Source organism: Mchenga conophoros, linkage group LG11 (genome assembly GCF_057382185.1).
Source record: "Mchenga conophoros isolate Kocher_MC1m ecotype Shallow Benthic linkage group LG11, M_conophoros_male_GT1.1, whole genome shotgun sequence".
Classification (NCBI taxonomy): domain Eukaryota; kingdom Metazoa; phylum Chordata; class Actinopteri; order Cichliformes; family Cichlidae; genus Mchenga; species Mchenga conophoros.
Genome location: NC_140536.1, coordinates 5,824,698 through 5,847,723, shown reverse-complemented (window position 1 = coordinate 5,847,723; position 23,026 = coordinate 5,824,698). Strand labels below are relative to the sequence as shown.

At 41.1% G+C, this 23,026-nt stretch overlaps 1 protein-coding gene across 1 annotated transcript; it reads right to left on the bottom strand.

Moving 5' to 3' along the window:
• Nucleotides 1–3,094: 3,094 nt before the first annotated feature.
• On the bottom strand, nt 3,095–23,026 carry cndp1 (carnosine dipeptidase 1). The gene is made up of 12 exons (XM_085290582.1): nt 22,798–23,026; nt 22,401–22,511; nt 19,654–19,797; nt 18,874–19,036; nt 9,854–9,942; nt 9,109–9,306; nt 8,943–9,027; nt 6,509–6,669; nt 5,983–6,147; nt 5,748–5,889; nt 4,068–4,215; nt 3,095–3,448 (listed from the first exon to the last, which is right to left on the bottom strand). The coding sequence occupies exons 2-12, from the start codon at nt 22,509–22,511 to the stop codon at nt 3,370–3,372; spliced, it is 1,485 nt and encodes a 494-aa protein (XP_085146708.1). The 5' UTR covers nt 22,798–23,026; the 3' UTR covers nt 3,095–3,369.

Genomic DNA, 23,026 nt, shown 5'->3' with positions numbered 1-23,026 from the left:
TTGTGCTAGGAGAAGAACAAACACATTTTAAATGTTACATTTAAGATATAGTCTTAGTCATTAAGCAAATCTGCCGCGATCTTAGTGAACAACGCCAACTGTCAGATGCATGAAGAATTTGCATTTATCTCAACGGGACTCATGGGGAACTTCAGACAATGCCTGGACTGTCAGTCTGCACATCGACTGCTTGGAGCAGAGCATGTGTCTTTGCAGCCACTCTCAATCTAGACCAGGTGCGGGGGAACTCCAGGCCTCAAGGGCCGGTGTCCTGCAGGTTTTAGATGTGTCCTTGATCCAACACAGTTTATTTACAGTTTTTCTCAGTTCCTTTGGTGCTTTTCTCAGATCAGAAAATTCTCAAAACCATTAGTGCAACCTCCACAACATTTATTCATTTGTACACATCATAGTTGCAATTTCTCCTTCCTCTGAACAAATTGCAAATGCTCTTGTACATGTATTAGTTGCTTTCATACAATTCTCTGCCGTTTTATAACATTATCATTTTCTTATGTCATGTCAGTCAAAATGAACTCTACTTTCGGATGCTGAATAGTCGTTCCCAATAAAACTAATAGACTTCATTTCATTGCTGGAGTCATTACATACAAAATTGTTGACTTAGTTATCAAATTCTGCCCAGAAAATTTTATACCTTTTGTTATTATTTTTCCTGGAAATGTCTCCTAAATAGAACAATTTCTCTCAGGTGAACTTCAGCTTTCACTGATGAGGAGGTGTGGAAAGTATTAGTTGTAACCAATGACAAGCCACTCATGGATCAATCATGGATCAATCCCATGAACCCTCAACTGGCAAGCATATATGAACCGAGCAGGACATAGGCTGTATCCCAATTCAGGGTCTACAGCCTTAAAGTACGCAGCCTTAACGATCCTCAAGGGCCGCATACTCAAAGACCGCTAAGGCCGGAAGTGCGAGGCTTGTGAAATGGGACGGTCTAGCCTCCGTTGCGCTGCCCAGGTTGCCCAGCAACCATGATACTAACAGCTGGAAACGTGTCATACAGCTTTGTTTGACAGAAATGAAGGAGAAAATCTTTTGTTCATTTGTTTGTTTGTTTCTACATGAGCTTTGATCATTCTCTGTAAGATTAAGCTCAGCTATTGAACGGCGTATATTTTAAAGTAAAGGCTTTAAAACCAAGTTAGTAAAAACGTCACTAATGTCACATAACTTTGCCAACATGTGGCCAAAAGTAACGTTTTAATGTTCTTCGTCATTAAACATTTGCACATAAATAAGTGACATGATATTTAGTACTTACTTAAAGTTTACTCTTCGGGCGCCCCTCATCCGCCGTTTTTTTTCGGCAAAATTATCCACACCCGCCGCCGCGCTATGCATTCTGGGATATGTTGGGCCACGAAGTCTACACCGCCACAGCCTTAAAATTCAGGGAAATGAAGGACACATTTCAGGGCCGCATTTCGAGCAGCCTTTGAATTGGGACAGCCTTCGGCGCGCTGCTGTGACGTAATCGGCCTTGAAATGCGTACTTTAAGGCTGCAGACCCTGAATTGGGATACAGCCATAGTGTGTACCATTTCTACAATTCTGTGACACAGAAATGGAAGGTCAGCATCGTGGAAGAGGGTTGAGGATGCGGGGGGGACAAAACAGGGGAAGAGGGAAAAGATGCCAAATACAGGCAGATTCCTAATTAAATTAGGGCAACACTTGTTGATCATGTTGTCAATCACGGCCTGGATGAGGCTGGTCGGAGGGTGTTGGAAGAACCACTGTGAATTTAATCATTTAAACATTTCGTAGGGAGAACAGGTATGTATAGTATTGGACAGTAATCCAACATCTCGTAATATCTCATGTTTAGTGTACATTATTGTAATTTTACTGTAATCTGCACCACAACGGATTGAAAGACAACCTCGCAGAGGTAGAAGAGGGCCCTTTTTTACCCCGCAGCAAGATGAAGCCATTTGTGCAATGGTGATTGCAAACAATGCAATAAAGTTGAAAGAAATTCAAAGCGCTGTAATTAATATACTTTGATGATGCGGGTTTCAATCTGGCCAAAGGCAGAAGGCGTGGAAGAAATCGCATTGGACAGAGAGCAACCACTGATGTCCCAAGCCGGTGCGGAGGGAATGTTACAATGTGTGCAGCCATCTCAGACAATGGCATTCTCCCATATTCCCCTTCTTGGCCCATACAATACACAACATCTCCTGACTTTTTTAGACACTCTTTACAGGGACATAGTCCCTGAGAATGAGAGGGGTGGAGGCCAACTCAACAAGTATGTTGTTGTGTGGGATAATGTCAGTTTTCACTACTCACATCTGGTCAGACAGTGGTTTGCAGCACATGACAGAATGCTGGTTCAATATCTCCCTCCCTACTCCCCATTTCTTAATCCGATAGAGGAGTTTTTCTCTGCCTGGAGGTGGAAGTTTTATGACTGGCATTCACATGTGCAAATGGCCCTGCTAGCAGCCATGGATGCAGCATGTGACAACATCACAGCAGAGTCATGGAGAGGGTGGAGCATTTTCTTGAGCATTTTCAGGTAGTGTCACCAAGTTCTGACCTTCTTTTGCATTGGAATACACTGAGAGAATACTGTACACTGTCATAATGAAAACATGACAAGCCATTTGACTATCTTGTTCATAAAGATGGTGTCACGACTTCTCATTTTGATGACACTGGCAGTTTCATTGACATGAATACTTGCTTTTGAGGAATGGATTATCGATTTTGAGCAAGTGACCTGCTTTTGCAGGTTATCCACTAGGTTTTGCAGTTTGCACCAATTGTTTTGAGAAATACACTAAGTGCTGTGCAAATGTTACTAGTGATGTGAGAAACGCACCAAAGCGACTGTAAATGGCGTAATTACCTCCTCAACATGTTTTGGAGATCTCCAGAGGCCTGGTAATGAACTAATCATTTGATTAAGGAATGACATACTATAAGAGTGAATTTTTCAGGAGTGAATAAATGACTAATGGCTAAAGAAACAGTATTTGTATATGTCTCTCGTATTATTAACATTCATAAAATAACATTTTGTATTTCTCATAAAATAAATGACGTATTCGTAATATTGCATTGTCCAGCTTTTACTACATGACACACATACAAACACACTCACAGTGCTGCCCAAGTTTATGTGAACATAAACACTGGCAAAAGAGATGGAAACAGCCAAAAAACCATGAGATAATGCAAAAATAGATGGACTTGAGGTGCAGATCAGTAAATGCGCCACAAGTTTCAAAACCTTATGAAATAAAGATAAAGGCACAGTAAAAATATCAAAACACACTTTTCTATAGCTGGAATGTTTTTGAAGAGGTCATGTGATCATACCATAAAACATCACACACTAGTCCTCTTAATCTGGGACACTTCATTGAGGTATGCGATGAATAACTTGGTTCCTTCAATATAATTGTACCTAGGAGAGAGAGAAAAACTATGGTTGGCAGAGTTAAAGGTCCTGTTTGTTTGGGTTGCAAATTTCCAAGTTTCCTTAACATAAATACAATAAATTCACATACACTATTATTTGCAGCAGTAGATGGCTACATTACACCTTCTTAGAAGTCCCCAAAGCATTGTTCCACTTTTCTGCTGCCAGCAGCTTGTAAGACTTACAAAGCCCTCTGGAAACAGACCAGTATGTCTTTATATCTGCTGCTTAAGTCTCACAGCATCCACCTTATAATCGGAGAAGTCTGCTTTTAACCATCTTTTCTGATTTCTCCAGAATTTGCCCATTTACCCTTGTTGTCTTATGCTGGATTCCAACAAATCTGCCCCTAAAATTTGTCTACTTGGGTCTGCTTAATGTTTCAGTGTTAAAATAGTTTCCTGTGTCCAGGTCCTGTATGGTGTCTCTATGGTAGTTAAATAATTTTTCAGTTGTGGATGGTTCTAACAGACTGCAAAGCTTTCTCCCTCAAGCTTTTCTTTTAAATATTGTGTTGAACACTCAGAAAGACTCAGTACAAGCTAATTTCTTTAAACATTCCTGTGAAATGAATAAAACTGCAGGAGTGTACAGACAGTCTAACCTGCTCATTTTCTCATTCTGAGAGTGCAGACCATCATCAAAGCCTCCGATGGGCATCATGATGATACTTTTTCCCGTCACATCTTGGAAGGTCCTGGCAATTGGGATGGTTCCACCCTCACGGATTAGATCAGGGTCCATGTTGAAAACTAAAGGTAGAGCAAAGACAGAATATTTTCTGCTAGTAAAGTGGACATGAACATTAAGTGGGAACTATTCTGGCATGTTTGAATGACTAATTGTGAAAATTGAAAGACTAACTTGTTTTCTTTACATTGTCTCACATTTTTTTTATATTCCTATAATACTAAACAATTAAGGACAGGTGAAAACATACACTGTTTCTTTGGTAACCTTTCAAAACTCCTGCAGGATATAAATGCAACAAAGCACACTACAAAGGAATGAAGCTACAATAATAATAAAAGGATACAAAAGTTAAAAGTTAGCCAATATCTTAAGGCTGTGTCAAAACCACTGAAAATGCATTTCTTGTGTTTCTACTAAACTAAGAGCTCCAGGTTTTGTATTTTACTGGTGTAAAATACTGGTGGCCTTATAGTGCTACCCCTCAGCCCATGGTATCAATTTCTAAATCCTAAGTCACCTAGGTCCTACGTTGTTGCATTCGCAAGATTTTCGAAAACATGACCTCTGACCTTGGCCTTGAGATCAAGGTCACTGGGATTTGATCTCATCGAAGATTTTTAGTACATACACCTATATCATGTCAGTTTCTAACTCCTGTCGCCTAGTTCTCTGTCATACAACAGACGCTACAATACTTTGTGTATATACTAATGCTGTCAGTGTTAGTCTCGTTAAAATGACGTTAAGGTCATAACTGCATTAATGTGGCATATGTCCGTCGGCGACTTAACGCGGCTCGCCCCGTGCGAGGGGCTGCACAGCGCTAACGGATTAACAGGCTAACTGCGCTAACACGTTGACGCCGTGCAGCCCTTGCACGGGGCGATCCGCGTTAACTCATTAACGGAGATTTGCCGTGTTAACGCAGTTATGGCGTTAACATCATTTTAACGAGATTTACGCTGACAGCACTAGTTTATACAATAACTATAACCACCAAGAATCATTTTCAAATATGATGAAAAAGCAGATGACTGCTCCTCCCTGAGACTGGTTCTGGAAGTTTCATCCTATTAAAAAGAGTTCTTCATTCCCACTGTTCCAACCCACTTCTTTGATGTCATCAGTTTTCGTTAATACTCTAGAGTCTTTGCCTTGAGGAGACTGTTATGTAAGGGAAACTGAAGACTGCCATCCAAAACACCAATGTGATCATAATCATAACTAAGAAATCGTTGTTATTATTACTACTAATTCCACTAGGTTTAGGATGTACTCCTGTCAAAACAGAGTGGCCTTATGCCAACAAAAGTCATTTATAACTGCTGTGGGACAGGGAAAATCAGTATCAACACAATGTCCCAATTCTTTATCGTTTCATTAAAGTCTATTCAAATGACCGAAAAATGAAAAAAATTGCCTAGTAATGTTAACATATGAAAATGAAGATTATTTGGGTAAAAACTGTCAGTAATTGTCTGGCTTGTAAGAGCCAGTTTTGGTGAAATTTTATTTGCAGTTTATCAAACCCGAGACCCGACATTCTGATAGCAACATCACCGGTGATTAAAGTAAGGTGAACGGTCAATACCTCTCTTAATAGCAACCTTTCCAGCCTCGTAGAGTGGATGGTGAGTGTCAGCCAGCCAAGGTTTGGCTCCTATCACCATTGTGACTTTGAGCTTGTTGGGACTCTTTCTTTTGGCAAACACAGAGTGAAGGTAGTCTGTTACCTGAAGAAGAGCACATCAAGAAAACAGCAGAAGCAGTTTACAAAAAGTAAATGCAACAGAACAGAGCACGTACATACTTTTCATGTATTTTACCTGTTTCTTGACCATAGCAGGGTCCATGTCAGGAACTTGCCTAATTGAAAACTTAGCAGTAACCTTAGCAGGGATGACAGTCTTAGTCCCAGGGTCTGAAAAGGCCCCCTCAATACCGTGGATGGAGACTGTGGGGTAGCGCCACATGTGAGCCAACAAGTCCACCTTTGGGAGAGGGATATAATTCTTTATTTTCACTAATAATTTTACTTATATATTGTCAATGAAAACAACACTCATTTTAAGGAGCTTTATCCTGTAAAGATCTCACGAGATTGTAAGCGTTGATCTCCTATGACCAAGCACTTTCATGGAGAGAAGCAAATAGATGAACTATTTTTTCAGGATCATCCTAGTTCTGGTAATGTTTTACGTAAGAAATAAAGCCATATGAGAGACTTGTTTAAACAGTAGTTAAAAAGGTTCTTCACAGTAGCATTGGAAGCAAGGGTAATGACAATCTAAATTCTGGATTGTACTCACCTGCTCTTAATGATCTTCTGACACCAAGGATGCCTTACATTACCTTATTGCTGTACATGAGTTGGTTGACACCAATCTTATTCTTGTAGTTGTCCATGTCAAACTGGATATCCTGGTACATTTTCCATTCTTCATCAGAGAGGGGAGCTACAGCCTCTCTGATCCCAGGAATCAGGATCTTGCCACTGGGGCTGATCAGTGTGTCTAATGAAGTAATAATAGGATGATGCTATTGTTAATGGAACTAAACTTAGCTTTTCCAAAGATAAGACTGGACTGGTTTATTGCAAATACTTATTTGATGCTTTGCTCAAGGACTTCAGTAGGGAAGATTCTTTCAACGCTGTAAGGACTAAAAAAAATCTCTATTATGATTACTGATTACTGTATATGACATTTGAAAATGTAACAAAATTCTCCCACTCCCAAATCAGCGAACACTTTTAACATTTTTCAACCAAATCTTAGATTTTATTTATATTTATATTACATTTATCTTTGACACTGACTTAGGCCTCACAGGGTTAAACACGTACTGATGAGACCCGATCCTCCTGATGCTTGAGTCCCACTGATTATTACGCATGCCTCTTATGCCTGATCCAAGAGAATGTAGCTTACTGAATGTTTTTATTAAATTTAATGTCAGCTAGAGTTGTCAACAAGGAAGTCTTGCATTGTTGAAAACACACAGGACAAAGATGATAAATATATTGTTAGATGTGACTGGACACCAGCACTGCTTATTGTCACCTGACTTTTGTCAGTTTGACAAAACATGAATTTGCTTGTGAATGTGCTAAATACGATCTAATGAACAAAATTAATGAGTGCATGATAACTGAAATGAAATAAGAGCATTTTCTTACTATTAAAATCCCCATCTTCTTCAATTTAAAATAGCCAACTTAGAGCCAGAGGTTAAAAAATGCATGTTTGTAATTACTAAAGTAAACTTAAACTTCAAACTTCATTGAGATTTAAAGTTGCAGCAGCCCTATGACAGGCCTTGGCTGCAGTAGGCAACCAAGGCCTGTCATAGGGCTACAAAGATTTATCAAACTGTAAATAAAAAACTCTCGTTGCAATTCTTTTGCTCTGATGCTCAAGGACTGAAGTGGGCGCCTGCTCAACGCACTGAGCTAAAACGGCACCCTAAGAAGACAATCTTTCTGGAAATGTGGTCTCATTTCACATTTCTGGCTGGAATAGTGGGATTCCTTATCATAGTGAGTTCAAAATGTTTGAAAGCACCAAGGGTTAACCTTATCACCACTGGGTTCATATAAACCCTGCTGAACAAAATCAATGAAACAGCGACTTGTCAGCAACAGACAGAACGCTTGATTGGCAATCTCTGTTTATCTGAAGGTAGGAAAAAGATTTCTTGTTGCAGAGAGCTCCTCCAGTTTCCATTTGTAGTTATTGCTTCCAGGGAACTGGAAATGCAATGTTGAGAGTACTGGGTATATTTTCTGATAACAATTTAGCTTCTACAATTTCTTTAAGTCTATGTATTGATGCATGCTCAATCATTTAGGTAGGTAAATCCTAAAAAAATGGCTGATTCTGTTAATTTTCAGTGAGGGAAACTTTTTGTCACTCATCCAACTGACTTCTGCAGCTGACTGCAGGTTTCCCCAACCATATAACAGTACATTTGCATGATAACTGAAACTAGTCCACTCAATGAACAATGGGCTGTTAGATCAGTTCCTCGATTATTTAATTTAAGTCTAATTTAATAGAACAGGGCGCTTGGGCGGGGGTGGGGGGGGGGGGGGGGGGATAACTGGTATTCTGCTGATGAGCCAAGAGTACTTTTAAAACAACAGTTTCCTTTACAGTAAGTATATACCCTTACTGGCCACTTCATTAGGTAAATCTTGCTAGTTGGACCCACTTTTGCCTCCAGTTTTGCTTTAATTCTTCATGAATTTCCTGAGATTTTGGGCTGTATTGACATGATGGCATTTCACAGTGTTGTGAATCTTCCACATCCCAAAAAGGTGCTCTATTGGATTGTGATTTAGTGAATTTGGAGGCCATTTGAGTAAAATTCAGTTATTATAATGTCCATGACACCAGTATGAGATGATGTGAGCTTATGACATGGTGCATTATGCAGAAGAGTACAGAAAATCGGCATTTAAACTATGCTCCACTGGTACTAAGGGCAGTATCTACTGAAATACTGTAATGCTGATAACAGGCAGGATTAAGAATCATTTAATGTTGTTAATGCCAAATTCAGACACTTCCATCAATGTCACAGAAGAAATTAAGATTCATCAGAACTGGCAACATTTTTCCAATTTTCTTTGGTTGAAGAGTGGCACCCAGTTCTGCTGCTGTAACCCATCTGCTTCAAGGTCTGATGTGTTGGACATTCAGAGAAGTTCTTCATACATTTGACTGAATTATGCGGTTTATGAACAAAGGCTGCTTGCTTACGCGCATTCAAATATGAGACTCACCGAGAATTCCAATGAGGTCGGTCATTGGTTCAATCACAGTCCCTCCATAAACACCAGAATGCAAGTCCTGCTTCGGTCCTTCTACCTGCAAACATGGCAGCACAAATCAAAGACTGGAGGGTGACTCTTTGAATAAAGGATGGATGGATGCTTCTTAATACACCACCTCAGCAAAGAAGTAGCAGTTGCCTCTGGTGCCATAGGTGAGGGCGGGGCGTCTGCTGAGCCAGCCACAGTCTGATATGATGATGTAATCCACTTCTGAGAAGAAGGTGTCTCGCTGGGCCATGATCATGGCATCCAGGCCGTTAGAGCCCGTCTCCTCCATGCCCTCTATGACAAACTTCACATTCACTGGCAGATCCTGGTGAATGGGGGGAACAGCTCCATGATGTTTGGTAGGAAGCAAACAAACAGGCTTTCTGGGCAGAAAATTATTGTTTCCATAAAAACCTAAATTGTCTTTTTGACATTGTGAGTGATTAGCTTTGTTTGAATCAGTCTTCTCAGCGTCCACACCAACGCATTTCTCCTTCCACAGTGCACTCAGCATGTGGCTGAGGCCTTCTGATGTGTGCATATTGCGCCATATTTTTTAACATGACAACAAAGCAGCATGGATGGAACAGACTGCTCTAGTGACTCCACACAACTAGCACTGACATGGAAAGTTAGTCTGCCTTAGACTTGGCTCTGCTGTCTCACTAGCCTGAGGGTACGCACTTTGTTCCCCATATATCTGCTGAGTACTTCACTCAACTTAAAAAAGTCTGCTACAGCAATAGAAGTTATCTCTTGAATCTAGCCTGCCGAAGGCATCTCTCTCTGTTCCCACTCTTTGCATTTTAAATGTTTCCATTCAGCTGGGACATGAAAGCCTATCTAACAATATGGTGAACTCAGTCTCTTACCATACTGAGAGCCTGGTAAGCCTCTACAGCATGGATCCAGGCTAAAACTGGGGCCTTGTTGTCTGATGCTCCTCGTCCATACAGATTGCCTAAAAGTATAAAAATTACAATATCACTGTATTTATTAATGATGTACATAAAACTTTTGCATTCTATTTTTCATCCTATTTTGTAAATGTATCTACATGCATCCATGAAGCCTCATATGAAAAAAGCATCACCTTCCAATTCGTTTTGACTCTTTACATAAAACGCCAAAAGTTGATTCTGTTCATCTGGACATTGCATTTTCAGTGGGAGAAGAGTTTCGTAAGCCATCCAAGTGACTTCTTCAGTCTCAGCTCAAGGTTTCACCAAGAAACTCAACTGCTCATTGTTCACCAGGGGTGCTAGTTTCAGCCATTGTGCAAAAGTACTGTATATAAGGTTGGAGAAAGCTGCAGTCAGTTAAGACTGAAGAAGTCACTTAGATGAGTGACAAAACGTTTTTCCCACTGAAAACGCTACATCTAGATGAACAGTCCCAAAGGTGCCCTACGGGTTGATATACTCTACATAGCTTGGTTGTGATGAGTAGTTATTACCCTCCCGACTCACCTCACCAATCTGAGTCATGGTCTGAGTAACCCTCATCACTCAAGCCACTCATATGTGGACTATACTCAGACCAAGTTCTTTGCACTACTTCAACTTTGCACTCCAATGTGTGTCTTTTCTCTTGTTTTGTGTATATTCCTCTAGTTTGTATATATTTCTCTTAACTGCATATATTTATCCTGTTTGTTATTTATTCCTGCTGTCTTACTATTTGTATGTTATCCCTACACAGTTGGCATGGAGCACCCATAATTTCCTTGTACATGCTTCTCTTATGCTTTTTTGGCTGTACCATTTCATCACATGAGAATATTCTAGCTGTTTAGTTGGAAAGTTGGAAATAGCTTTCTATTAAAATCTGGTATCAGAAATAGACTGGGAAAAAGTTTTTTGGTATGATCAGTGATGGGAATATCGGCATTACTTTTTTTTTTTTTGCCTGTCCCGTTTGGCTCTTTTGCCATCAGAATTGTTGTCTAAAGGCAAAGAAAGATGCCCAACGGATTTACTTTACCAAATTGACCATCCCAGCCTTGCCGTAATGGTCCATTTGATTCACCTTTTATTGTTTATTTTATTTTCACTTACTGAATACGGGACAGACTTGACTGGGGGAAAGAAGGGGAGAAAGAAAGAGGGAAAGAGAAACAGCTGAGAAGAGGGACGGGGGAGAAGGGCAAAAAACAAAAACCAACAGAACGGGCAGAAAAAAAGAAAAAAAAATACATATATCAATCACCTGGGTCACCTGCTGAGAAAGAAAAAAGAAAACAAGCAGAAGAGAACAAGAGTAATAGAATAAACAACATCACAATGATATATGGGAATATGACAGTAAATACTAAATATTAAACATTATTGTGCAGCACATAAGCTCGACAGAACACAGTGTGCTTTGAGGTAGGAGCCAAAAAGGGTGTAGTTTGTGGGTGTGATCACCCGTGTGTACACCTGTGAGCATGGACATGCTTGTTTTTTTTAAAAGGTTCCTTCATGTAATGATCTGCTAGAGGGTGTGGGGGGGGGCACAGCCCCGTCCTCCAGGGCATGAAGCAGGTATGGAGGAGATCAAAACTCCAGACATCCAGAGGCCCTCAGAACACAAGAGACCAAGGAAGACCAACAGAGGGGCAGCCGTGCCACTGTCCCAGAAAGAGCTGAGGAGAGTCCCAGATGAGGGTTCACTCAGCAGCCGCGGAGCAGAAGCCAGGGGGAGTTGCAGTGACGTGCCCGTGAGCTCCGCCGGCAGCCAGCCGTGCCTGAGTGACCGAGCCCCAGGCCGAGAGGCCGGGGGCACCCCACCTCCGAAGTGGCCCGAGCGAGCCCCAGGCTCCAGGCCCCGATAAGCGGCTGCCAAGGAGTGAGCCGGTGTGTACCTGGACGCCCATCCCCGGACACAAAGAACCACCAACGCACCGACACCTGAGGGAGTCCGCCACTGGCAGGGGAAGTTCCCACCCTCATGCTCTCATATGCACTTACTCCACACTCAACCAACGTGGAGACAGACATAAAGAGACGCTGTACACACGATCACACTCCCCAAGCGTACTCTACGAACCGGGTCTAGGTACCCTTGCCCCTGGAGGGGGAACTGCACCCAGACCCAGGTGGTGTTACCCTTTTCCCTGCGGTGGGGGGAGGCAGACCGCCCCGACTCCACAGCAGCAGGGAGGCCCCACACTCCAGACCGCAGTCGGATGGCCAACTCTTCCTCCTAGCCCCCCCGCTCCAGCAGGCCGCAGAGAATGGGGGTGAGAGAAGACTCCAAACCTCCCTCCACCCGCTCATTGTAGTGTTGATGCATGTGTGTTCTAAGGTGCATTTAAAACCCAGGAGGGCATGGAGCTACCTGCCAGAGAGCAGCAGGTAAGCGCATGGTCCCTCCTGCTAGCCCTCAATGTCAATGTCTGTGTATTTAAAATTGAGAGGTGGGCAACGACGCCAGGGGTGAGGTGTACACCCTGATGGTAATTTGGATTCCGTGTATCGTGCCCACCCCCAAGATCCTATATGTATGTGTAATGAGAGTGTGAGTAATGTGAATGTCTAAGTTGTGGGATAAAATTGAGGCAGAGGCAGCCAGAAGGGGACGGGGGGGGGGGTAGCCTCCTCTGCACCCTGGTGACATACCCCTACTCCAAGGTCCTGCATGTGTGGGTGGTTGTGGTGGAGCGGGAAGGGGGAGGCAGCTGGAGATGGGGAGGGAAGGGAGGGGCAAGTGACCCCTCCCTGGGGCCAGCTCCCCCGCTGACCCCAGTAGTAACGCCGTTAGTAATATCGGCATTACTAACGGCGTTACTTTTTTCAGTGATGAGCAGTGTGAGAGCAGCTGATAAAGGATTCAGAAAGTTTATTCATGCGGGCCCATATGACAGAGAATATGCATGTTCTTTTTGTTTTCATATTATAATTTATATTTAATTGTGTTGTGGTTTGCAGTGTTTTGTGTTGTTTCACTTTAAATTTGTAAAAGGAAAAAGCTGAAAATTTAAATAGTTAAAAGTTGAAATGTGAATAGTTGATTTTTGTATTATATGATTTATTTATTACATTTTATGTGGAGTGAATAAATAAAAGTATATTTACGGTGGCCCCTACAGACAAAGCACATACAAACTTAAAATCACGTACGAACTCTGAAGCATGTACAAACCCTGAAGCACGTACAAACTCCAAAACACGTAAAAACTCCAAAACACATAAAAACACGTACAGACTCCGAAGCACGTACAAACTCCAAAACACGTAAAAACTCAGAAGCACATAAAAACTCAAAACACGTACAAAAGACAACAGAAGTGCTCCAGGATGCTAGGGGCAGTGTTGAGCTTTTGTTACGTAGTGGCTACACAAGCCAGCAAGTACCAATGACCGGATTTGGTGTGTGGTAATAACAGGTAAATGAACTTTTTTTTATTTTTTATTATTTGACTATATATGAATGCTTGTATATAAAAACACAAACAATACACATATGCTTTCATGCTTTCAATTGTGTAATTTAAGTGATCTAGGTAGCTCTGTTTTGGAAGTTCAGTTCATGCTAGAAATGTGTTTTGGAGTTTGTATGTGTTTTGTCTCTAGGGGCCACCGCATATATTTATATATAAACATATATAAATAAAACCACTTTTTTTTTACATTAGTAATTCCTTTTGTGCATAATTTTATATTATTATTAATAATAAATTAAAGCAACAAAACAACCTGAAGAGCCGGTTCAGAGCCGAAAGAACCGGCTCTTTTTAGTGAGCCGAACCGCAAGAGCCGGTTCTCTAAAAAGAGCTGGAAATCCCATCACTAATGACCTGCAGTCTATCTGGGTCAGATATAAACCAAGTTTAGGTGGAGTTTATTTTTGTTATACTGACTTTTTCGTACTGGGTACTAGCTAGCATGATGGAGTTTCTATACAGGTGGGTGGGTGCTATGATGTTACTGATGTTGAACTTTATTTTGTTCATACGGTTAATTATTACCAACAATCTCATAAAAAACGGAATCGTCTCGTGTTCAGAGAAAATATTATGCGCTTCGTATTGAGGTGAAAAGGAACACAGTTTGTCCCATACTTCAGCCACAATGAAAAAGACACAAAGCTGGAGATATTCTGTTTCTTTACCCTGCAGCTGCCTCTTCTTCTCTCATTCTCTCCCCCTCCCTCTCCTGTTTCTACTTCAATCGTGAAACTGATCAATGATTAGCTGATCGGCTTTTCTGTCGCAAGTCCCGTCTCTCTTGTTTGTGTATCGCCCACTTTGCGCCATAAAGAAGAAACCAGTGGAGGTCGCGTTAAACAACAGCGGCACGTTTAAGCTTGATCAGCTGTTGTTAGAATTTATTTAATATTAATTTCTAGTATCAGCTGATGTTTGCTGGAGCCACAGCTATAAGCTGCTGGTCATGATGTCGGTTTGGTTATCTGGTGAGAGGGAAACATGAAGATGAAACCAGGAGATGTCCTTACTGAATCATCAGAGCTGAACAGGTGATGGATGACATGAATGAGTTGAAGGGAAGTTATGAACTGTTTCTGAGAGATAAATAACACCAGGATCCTTTTTTACGCTCACAGCTGGTAACTGTGCTGGGGTGGGTCTAGCAAAGTTTTGCCAGCGGGGCCACGTTGGACATTAACAGGAAGAGGGGGGCACAAAGAAATACTTTTCTTTCTTATTCTCATTTAAAATATCTAGCTTTTAATAAATAATTATCTGAATCTTACAACAAACGATTGATAAATTGATACATACAGTGGGGCAAAAAAGTATTTAGTCAGCCACCGATTGTGCAAGTTCCCCCACCTAAAATGATGACAGAGTAATTTGCACCAGAGGTACACTTCAACTGTGAGAGACAGAATGTGAAAAAAAAATCCATGAATCCACATGGTAGGATTTGTAAAGAATTTATTCGTAAATTAGGGTGGAAAATAAGTATTTGGTCAATAACAAAGATACAACTCAATACTTTGTAACATAACATTTGTTGGCAATAACAGAGGTCAAACGGTTACTATAGGTCTTTACCAGGTTTGCACACACAGTAGCTGGTATTTTGGCCCATTCCTCCATGCAGATCTTCTCGAGAGCAGTGATGTTTTGGGGCTGTCGCCGAGCAACACGGACTTTCAACTCCCGCCACAGATTTTCTATGGGGTTGAGGTCTGGAGACTGGCTAGGCCACTCCAGGACTTTCAAATGCTTCTTACGGAGCCACTCCTTTGTTGCCCGGGCGGTGTGTTTTGGATCATTGCCATGTTGGAAGACCCAGCCTCGTTTCATCTTCAAAGTTCTCACTGATGGAAGGAGGTTTTGGCTCAAAATCTCACGATACATGGCCCCATTCATTCTGTCCTTAACACGGATCAGTCGTCCTGTCCCCTTGGCAGAAAAACAGCCCCATAGCATGATGTTTCCACCCCCATGCTTCACAGTAGGTATGGTGTTCTTGGGATGCAACTCAGTATTCTTCTTCCTCCAAACACGACGAGTTGAGTTTATACCAAAAAGTTCTACTTTGGTTTCATCTGACCACATGACATTCTCCCAATCCTCTGCTGTATCATCCATGTGCTCTCTGGCAAACTTCAGACGGGCCTGGACATGCACTGGCTTCAGCAGCGGAACACGTCTGGCACTGCGGGATTTGATTCCCTGCCGTTGTAGTGTGTTACTGATGGTGACCTTTGTTACTTTGGTCCCAGCTCTCTGCAGGTCATTCACCAGGTCCCCCCATGTGGTTCTGGGATCTTTGCTCACCGTTCTCTTGATCATTTTGACCCCACGGGATGAGATCTTGCGTGGAGCCCCAGATCGAGGGAGATTATCAGTGGTCTTGTATGTCTTCCATTTTCTGATGATTGCTCCCACAGTTGATTTTTTCACACCAAGCTGCTTGCCTATTGTAGATTCACTCTTCCCAGTCTGGTGCAGGTCTACAATACTTTTCCTGGTGTCCTTCGAAAGCTCTTTGGTCTTGGCCATGGCGGAGTTTGGAGTCTGACTGTTTGAGGCTGTGGACAGGTGTCTTTTATACAGATGATGAGTTCAAACAGGTGGCATTCATACAGGCAACGAGCGGGGGACAGAAAAGCTTCTTACAGAAGACGTTACAGGTCTGTGAGAGCCAGAGATTTTCCTTGTTTGAGGTGACCAAATACTTATTTTCCACCCTGATTTACGAATAAATTCTTTACAAATCCTACCATGTGAATTCATGGATTTTTTTTTCACATTCTGTCTCTCACAGCTGAAGTGTACCTCTGGTGCAAATTACTGACCTCTGTCATCATTTTAAGTGGGGGAACTTGCACAATCAGTGGCTGACTAAATACTTTTTTGCCCCACTGTATATACCATCAAGACAGTGTACATCACTGTCACAACAGCATTTGTTTTCATTCAAAGGCTTCATGATTTTTTCTATAATGGTGGGCCGGTCTCTAGTCAAAATGCCCGGGCCGATTTTTTGTCCCAGTCCAGCCCTGTATGCAGCTTATCTGCAGTCTGGTGTTACCTACTCGGAAATTCTGCCTTCTGAATAGGAAGATCTATTCGGAAGGCAGAATTTCCGAGTTCGGAGTACAATCAAAGGACCACGACTGCAGTTTTGTGTTGGATGTAAAAAGCGCACATGAGGCTGTGACGTTGGCTAGAATCATGGCGGCAGTCAACGACGGTCCAGGTGTGGGATTCCTCTCGTGGAAGTATGCACACTATTTTTTCCTTTCTATTGGTAGGTGGCACAATGCACTTGTGGCAAGTAAGCAAGCTAGAAGACTGGCAATCTTGATAGGTGTCCAGTTACGGAAGCAACACATTAACAAGAGAATTCTGAGTAAAACCAAAGTTACTTTCCCTAGTAACTAGTTACTTTGAAAGTAACGAGTAACTTGAAGTAACTGAGTTACTTTTGATAGAAGTAACTAGTAATGTAACTAAGTTACTAATTTAAAGTAACTTACCCAACACTAGTAACGAGTAATCTAACTAATTACTATTCCTATCGTTACAACGCCGTTATGGTTACTGTTAAGGTTCAAAATATTGGGGATGGAGACAAGAGAAAAACCACAATAACAACACTGGTCCGGTCGGGTTGAGTCAAACGATGATTTAATGATCACACACGTGGGAGATGGACACTGATGCAGACAGCCTCAAAATCTCAAAATGGTGGAGCATTGCTCAAACTTTTATAGCCTCTGGTGCCTCCACCTTATCATACAAAGCCTAAACATTCACATGCTCTCTCTCACACAGCGCCTAAGCTACGACCTTGGCTCCCTGTTTATCTGCTCCTGCTGAAATAGGGCAGAAAACTCCAGCACACTCTGTTCTCTTCTACTCAGACAAATTAGACAATAACCTTCTGCGAACAGTATTTCTTATAACTCAGCAATATAATGCATCATAAAACAATATCATTCATTCACAACAAGTCAGCAATTTAATGTAATGCAAATCAGTTTAACTAATGCAATAGTTATCAGCTTCTTCTAATTCAGGAGAATAATGCAAACTAAAACTACATAATAATTCACAATCTTTAATTAGGGGTATAACATGGCATAAAATAATATTATAATCTAACATTACTAACAAGAAAATCGGTGCGGTCACGTTACTATTTTTCAACAAACAGATGGTTGAAGTTGTGTTCAGCTTACCGCACCTTACATCAGTTGCACGGAAGTCGCTGAGTGCTACAGCTGTAAGCAGCTGCGCGCGCTCCCGCGGACGGCAATCATGATCACTTTCTGGCACAACACCTGGAGTTAATGGGGATGTCACTACCTGATCCGTACTGGAAACCTGATCGGTACCACGCATGTGCGAAAGGTGTCTACTTCCGGTCATGATAAACAATATATACGCCGTGTGTTTTTTTCTGAATAGTTTCGTCACGTTTATCATCAGTACAGTGGAAATACATTTCACATAAATAATTTAGTGCTGAAACGAGAATTAAAATGTTTAAAAATGACATTTTGTTTATCTTTGTAAAACAAATGTGTTTATTGTGGATGTGATATTGTCAATGGATTTAAGCAGCATTTTGTTCATGCTTTGTCAAAGTTGTGTTGAGAGATTAATACAGTCTCTAGCTCAGGAAACTGTGACCATGTACTGTAAATTGGACTGAAGCATATGGACATTTCTTTGCAGTTAGTGTGGTGATACCTGAAGCTCTTGTGAAGAATAAACCTTCCTGTTATGAAACCGACATCAGCTCCCTTTTTCTATTCTTTATCACAGCACCACACATTGTTGAACAGGAAACCAGTTGCCCCTCTGGTCATCATCTTAGGAAGGCAACAAGTCCAGCATTTGTACTTCACCAAAGGTTTACTGTCACGGTTCTGGGCCAGTTTGACCCAGTATTTTGAGTTGTTATGTTTTGGTGTGTTTTTGCATAATGGATTGTTTTCTTATTCTCTTGTAGTGATGATGATGATGATTATTAGAGTTCCATGTTTCTGTTTATTCGTGTTTAAGGATTTGTTGTCTCATGTATTGTTTGAGTTCCATGTGTTATATTCTGTCTGCCTCTCAGTCTGTGTCCTTGTTTAGTGGTTTCTTGTTTCCTGTTTTATTGTGAAGGTCTGTGACTCAGGTGAATGTGTTCAGTTTTACTGTGTATGCCCTTAGTGTCGCGTCGTACCCTCAGATTATGCCTGTGTGTTTTTGGTCTCTGCATTCCGTGTTCACTTCATGTTTTGTTTTCATGCCAGCAATAAAGCTGAGGTTTTGAGTTGCATTCTGTTTTCGAGTGCTGCATTTGGATCCTCATATCCACCTGCCCGCACACAGAGCCCTGACATTTACCCAGACATGTTCCTCTTTTTTAGAATCAAATGAAATTTGTGAGTTTGGATAGCATTCCTTTGTATTTTTAATTAGCTTAAAGGCTCTTACCATTGATCTCAGTCAGGTTGTATGGATCTGTTGCCCAGCCGTCTTCCAGTTTTGCTGGCTGGACATCCACGTGGCCGTAGATGCACACTGTGTGTTTGCTGGAGTCATTACCAAACTGAGCCGTCACCACTTTAGGCAACTCTAATGTCTGGCCATCAGGAAGCTGCACATACAGTCGAGATCAGCACACAATTTCTTTTCCATCAATCTATCAATCCTTCTGATTTTAAAGTGTGTTCAAAACGCTTGCAATAGTATTCAGCTGGTCTATGTCTCTCTCACATATCAATGCAATTTCTTTTATAGTCTTGCACTGTGTGTAAGACTATAAAAGGGATACTCCTCCAGGAGGCCAGAAGATCTGCTTTTCTGGAGGCATTATAGTACAGTAACAGTTCACACTGGGTGGCACCTAATTAATGGTTAATGGTGAAAAGCTAGGCCCTCTAGTATGGCCTCTTTCTCTCTCTCTCTCTCTCACACACTCACACACACACACACACACACACACACACACACACACACACACACACACACAGTGTGTTTAATGAGTGTGGAAAGCGGCTTTGTTGTGGCCCAGTCAGTAATAAGAAGGCAAAGCTAGTCCTGAGCCCTCTCCTGCTTTTTTTGAAGTTTGCCAATGAGCTGACCTCTGTGAGAAATCCACCACATTTACCAGCCAATTACACTGACAATTAGATACAAAGCTCCAATATCAACAAGCACTTCTAAAGAGCAGGGAGGGGTAATATTGCAAAGATAGGTGGTTCTTTCACTGACTTCTTGTTCTCCGATATCCACCAGCTGTACAGTCCCCCCCATCAACTGGAGTTTCTGAGCCACAGTCTCCATCATACGGTGCAGCTCTGGTCTCTTTTGGACATTGCTGGAGTCGCTTTCGATTGCAACCCAGTCCCTCAGCATCTGAAACACACAACCAAGATCCAAAACATTGTCACTGGACTTGATCTAATCCACCTGCCACTGAGTTTTATGTTATTTAATACTCCTGCCCTCAACTAGTGTCCAGTTCGCAGAATGTGCACTTGATTCTAAAGACATATTTTATTTGCAACACTGACATTCAGAAATAGTCAGTTGCTATATTGCCACTTTTTGACTTTGGCCACCAACACTCATTCATAAGACATTACATATTACATTTCCCCCTGTGGAAAATCACTGCGTTCAATATGTAAAAAAACACACAAAAAGTGTGAAATACTGTTGATGATTTATTCAAGTCTCCTGCAATGTCTTGGAATAAGCTGAATGTGAGAGTTGGCTAATTTCTTCTTCAAACTTGCTTTGTGCCTCAGCGGATGTATTCGTGGATACTAATGGATAGTAAAATTTTTAAAAGTTGTGACTATTCATGATATTTGGAGATTACCTAGGGCTGCTCGATTATGGCAAAAATGATAATCACGATTTTCACTGAAATTGAGATCTCGATTATTTGACGATATTTATTTAACAATAACAATGTATTGAATAATGACTTTAAAGATTGTCAAAAAATAATATAAAATAGTGTGCAAATACTGATAACAGTGCAAATGTTTGCAATATAAAAAATAAATGAAAGTTTACACACTATGTCTACTTGATCCACGTCTGACTCCGCGAACCCATAATGTTTCCACACCACTGAAGTTTTTTTTACCTCTCTTTTCAACCAACGGCAGTCACTCTCCTCTCCAAATAACTTCTGCTTAGCTTTCCGAGCTTCCCTCGGGTCCTCTTAATCAGCGGTCCCCAACCCCCGGGCCTCGGACCGGTACCGGTCCGTGAGTCGTTTGGTACCGGGCCGCGAGAGTTGAGGCTCAGGTGTGAAATGTATAGTTTTCAGGGTTTTTATCGGTTTTCAGCGTTATTTTGTTATCGTTTTTATCGTTTACTCGGTTTTCCTTGGTCTTTTCACGTGTGTTATGAATAAATTTTCTTTTTTTCGGTACCAGTACAAGTTTTATTTTGTTGTATTTATCCGCGACACCTTAAAGGCCGGTCCATGAAAATATTGTTGGGCATAAACTGGTCCGTGGCGCAAAAAAGGTTGGGGACCACTGCTCTTAATTGTTGTGACATGTGTTCGAAATGCAGAGAGGTGCGCTCGATTTGCCACACGGAGCAGCGCGAGAGTAAAGCACAAGGGAGGGGCTAATAATCAGCTCAGTCATTTTTAATGATCGTTGAAAGCCCAGATCGTAATCGAGATTAAAATTCGATTAATTGAGCAGCCCTAACTCTACCCCATTTTTTTCTAACTCCTGAGCCTTTATTTGATGTTTTTGTTTTAAATTTTGTCAAAATTTTGACAAAAATACATTTTAATGTCTCTTTAGTTGGAATAACTGCTTTCATATTCAAGTAGTCAGAGTATTATTATTTTTCTCAACAACAGCCGATATTGTACAGGTAAAAGTTGTGGTTGTTACTTCAGAGTCAACACCTCACCTTACTGTCTTTCCGTGTTGATGCCGAGTAAAGAAAGTGATCCAGAATCATTACAGTGTACTTTTGACCTCAGCCCCGACAATCTTCAAGGAGTCACACTTATATCACATGCAGATTCTTTTGTAGTTTGTGATTATATACAGCACGCTTAGCCTTACTTTTATTTCTTATTTGGTGTCTTATTCTAATGGCCTATCTATTGGTATTAAATTATATTCTTTCTTCTTGTCTAATAATGGTCTAGAGTGAAATATGGAACTATAAGTATTCTCTATTGAGATCAATGGGAGAATTTTGTAACAACATAGATTGCTTTCCACGATTGTTATTATTAGTTACGCTAATTATTACATTTGATTGGAGACTGTGTACATGCAGTTTGTAAGTCCTAGTCTCCACAGAAATTAAGTTAGTTGAAATAATCCATGTAGCTGCCAAATATGCAGCTAGATAATATTGATACATTTATGCATTTGCATGAACTGGGGATGGAGGCCATTTTTGGCCAAGGTCTTTAAGGTTGTCAAACTGTATGACACACTGACAGACAGAAGCCACACTGCAAGACCAACAAATAGACTGTGACAGGCACACACATACACCATTCTCCTCATAAAAACACTTAGCTGATCTAACTGAATCCCTCTCTGAGCTTACCGCTGCTAGCGGAATGAGTGTGATTGTTTTACACTTGAGTTTGCTGAGTATCTCGGCAAGCTGATTGTTATACAGTACTTTTATTTTTTACTGATTATTGCAGTATATAGGCTGCAATAATCATTTAATTTCAGTCTGTGTATTTTTGTAGATACCATACGAAATGACAATAAACCTTGACGACTTGACAGAATAATTTAATAAAACCAAAACTCATATATTTTGAATCTGTGTAGGGTTTAGGATTAGGGCTGGCACTAGGGTCATTATTGATGATGATTGAGATTTTGTTTGACTCACAAGCTCAGATATTAAAGTAAATTGTCTAAACCCAATACACCTAACGGCATAGATTACAACAGTTCTAGCATTCAGAGTTCAGTGCTGCTAGAGTAAGGAGCAGATATTTGTACCTCCACATATTCGTCCTGGTGGCTGTCAACATACTGCGCTAGCTCCGTGTACTGGAAAGCATGGGCAGCAGAAATGAGCAGCAGGATGGAAGGCAGGACTTGAGGGTTCATCTGTTACAAGAGTCAGAAACAAAATCAGCAAAACCACACACACAAAAAGATTATTACTTTATTACACTAGATGTGTGTACTCCGAAAGCTCCCACAGCCAAAACACAACAGATTAAAACTTTCCTATTTTAAATTTTTGTCACATTTTTGTTAATCTCCCCATCAGTTTAGAATATAAGCTGAATGGGAGGACTGTATCCTGAAATCATGCATGTTTTAATTTAGTTTGATATAAAATTCACCTACAAGCATTCTGAAAGTTACTGTCCGCTAACTTGTGTCTTACCTTTTCTCTGCTGGAAATGTGTAAGATAGTTTCCTCAGGCTCGCAGACTGTGGTCCTGTGCTGTTGACTTGATTTTTATACCGAGCCCCAGGGTCAAGCAGTGAAACATTTCTTGACATAAAGCCAGGACAGCTGACAAAGTGATTTTTTTTTTCTGCTGAAAAGTGCAGGAATTAAACTCTGATCTATTGATTTGACTCCAAGTATGTGTACCTGTGGGCGAAGAGTG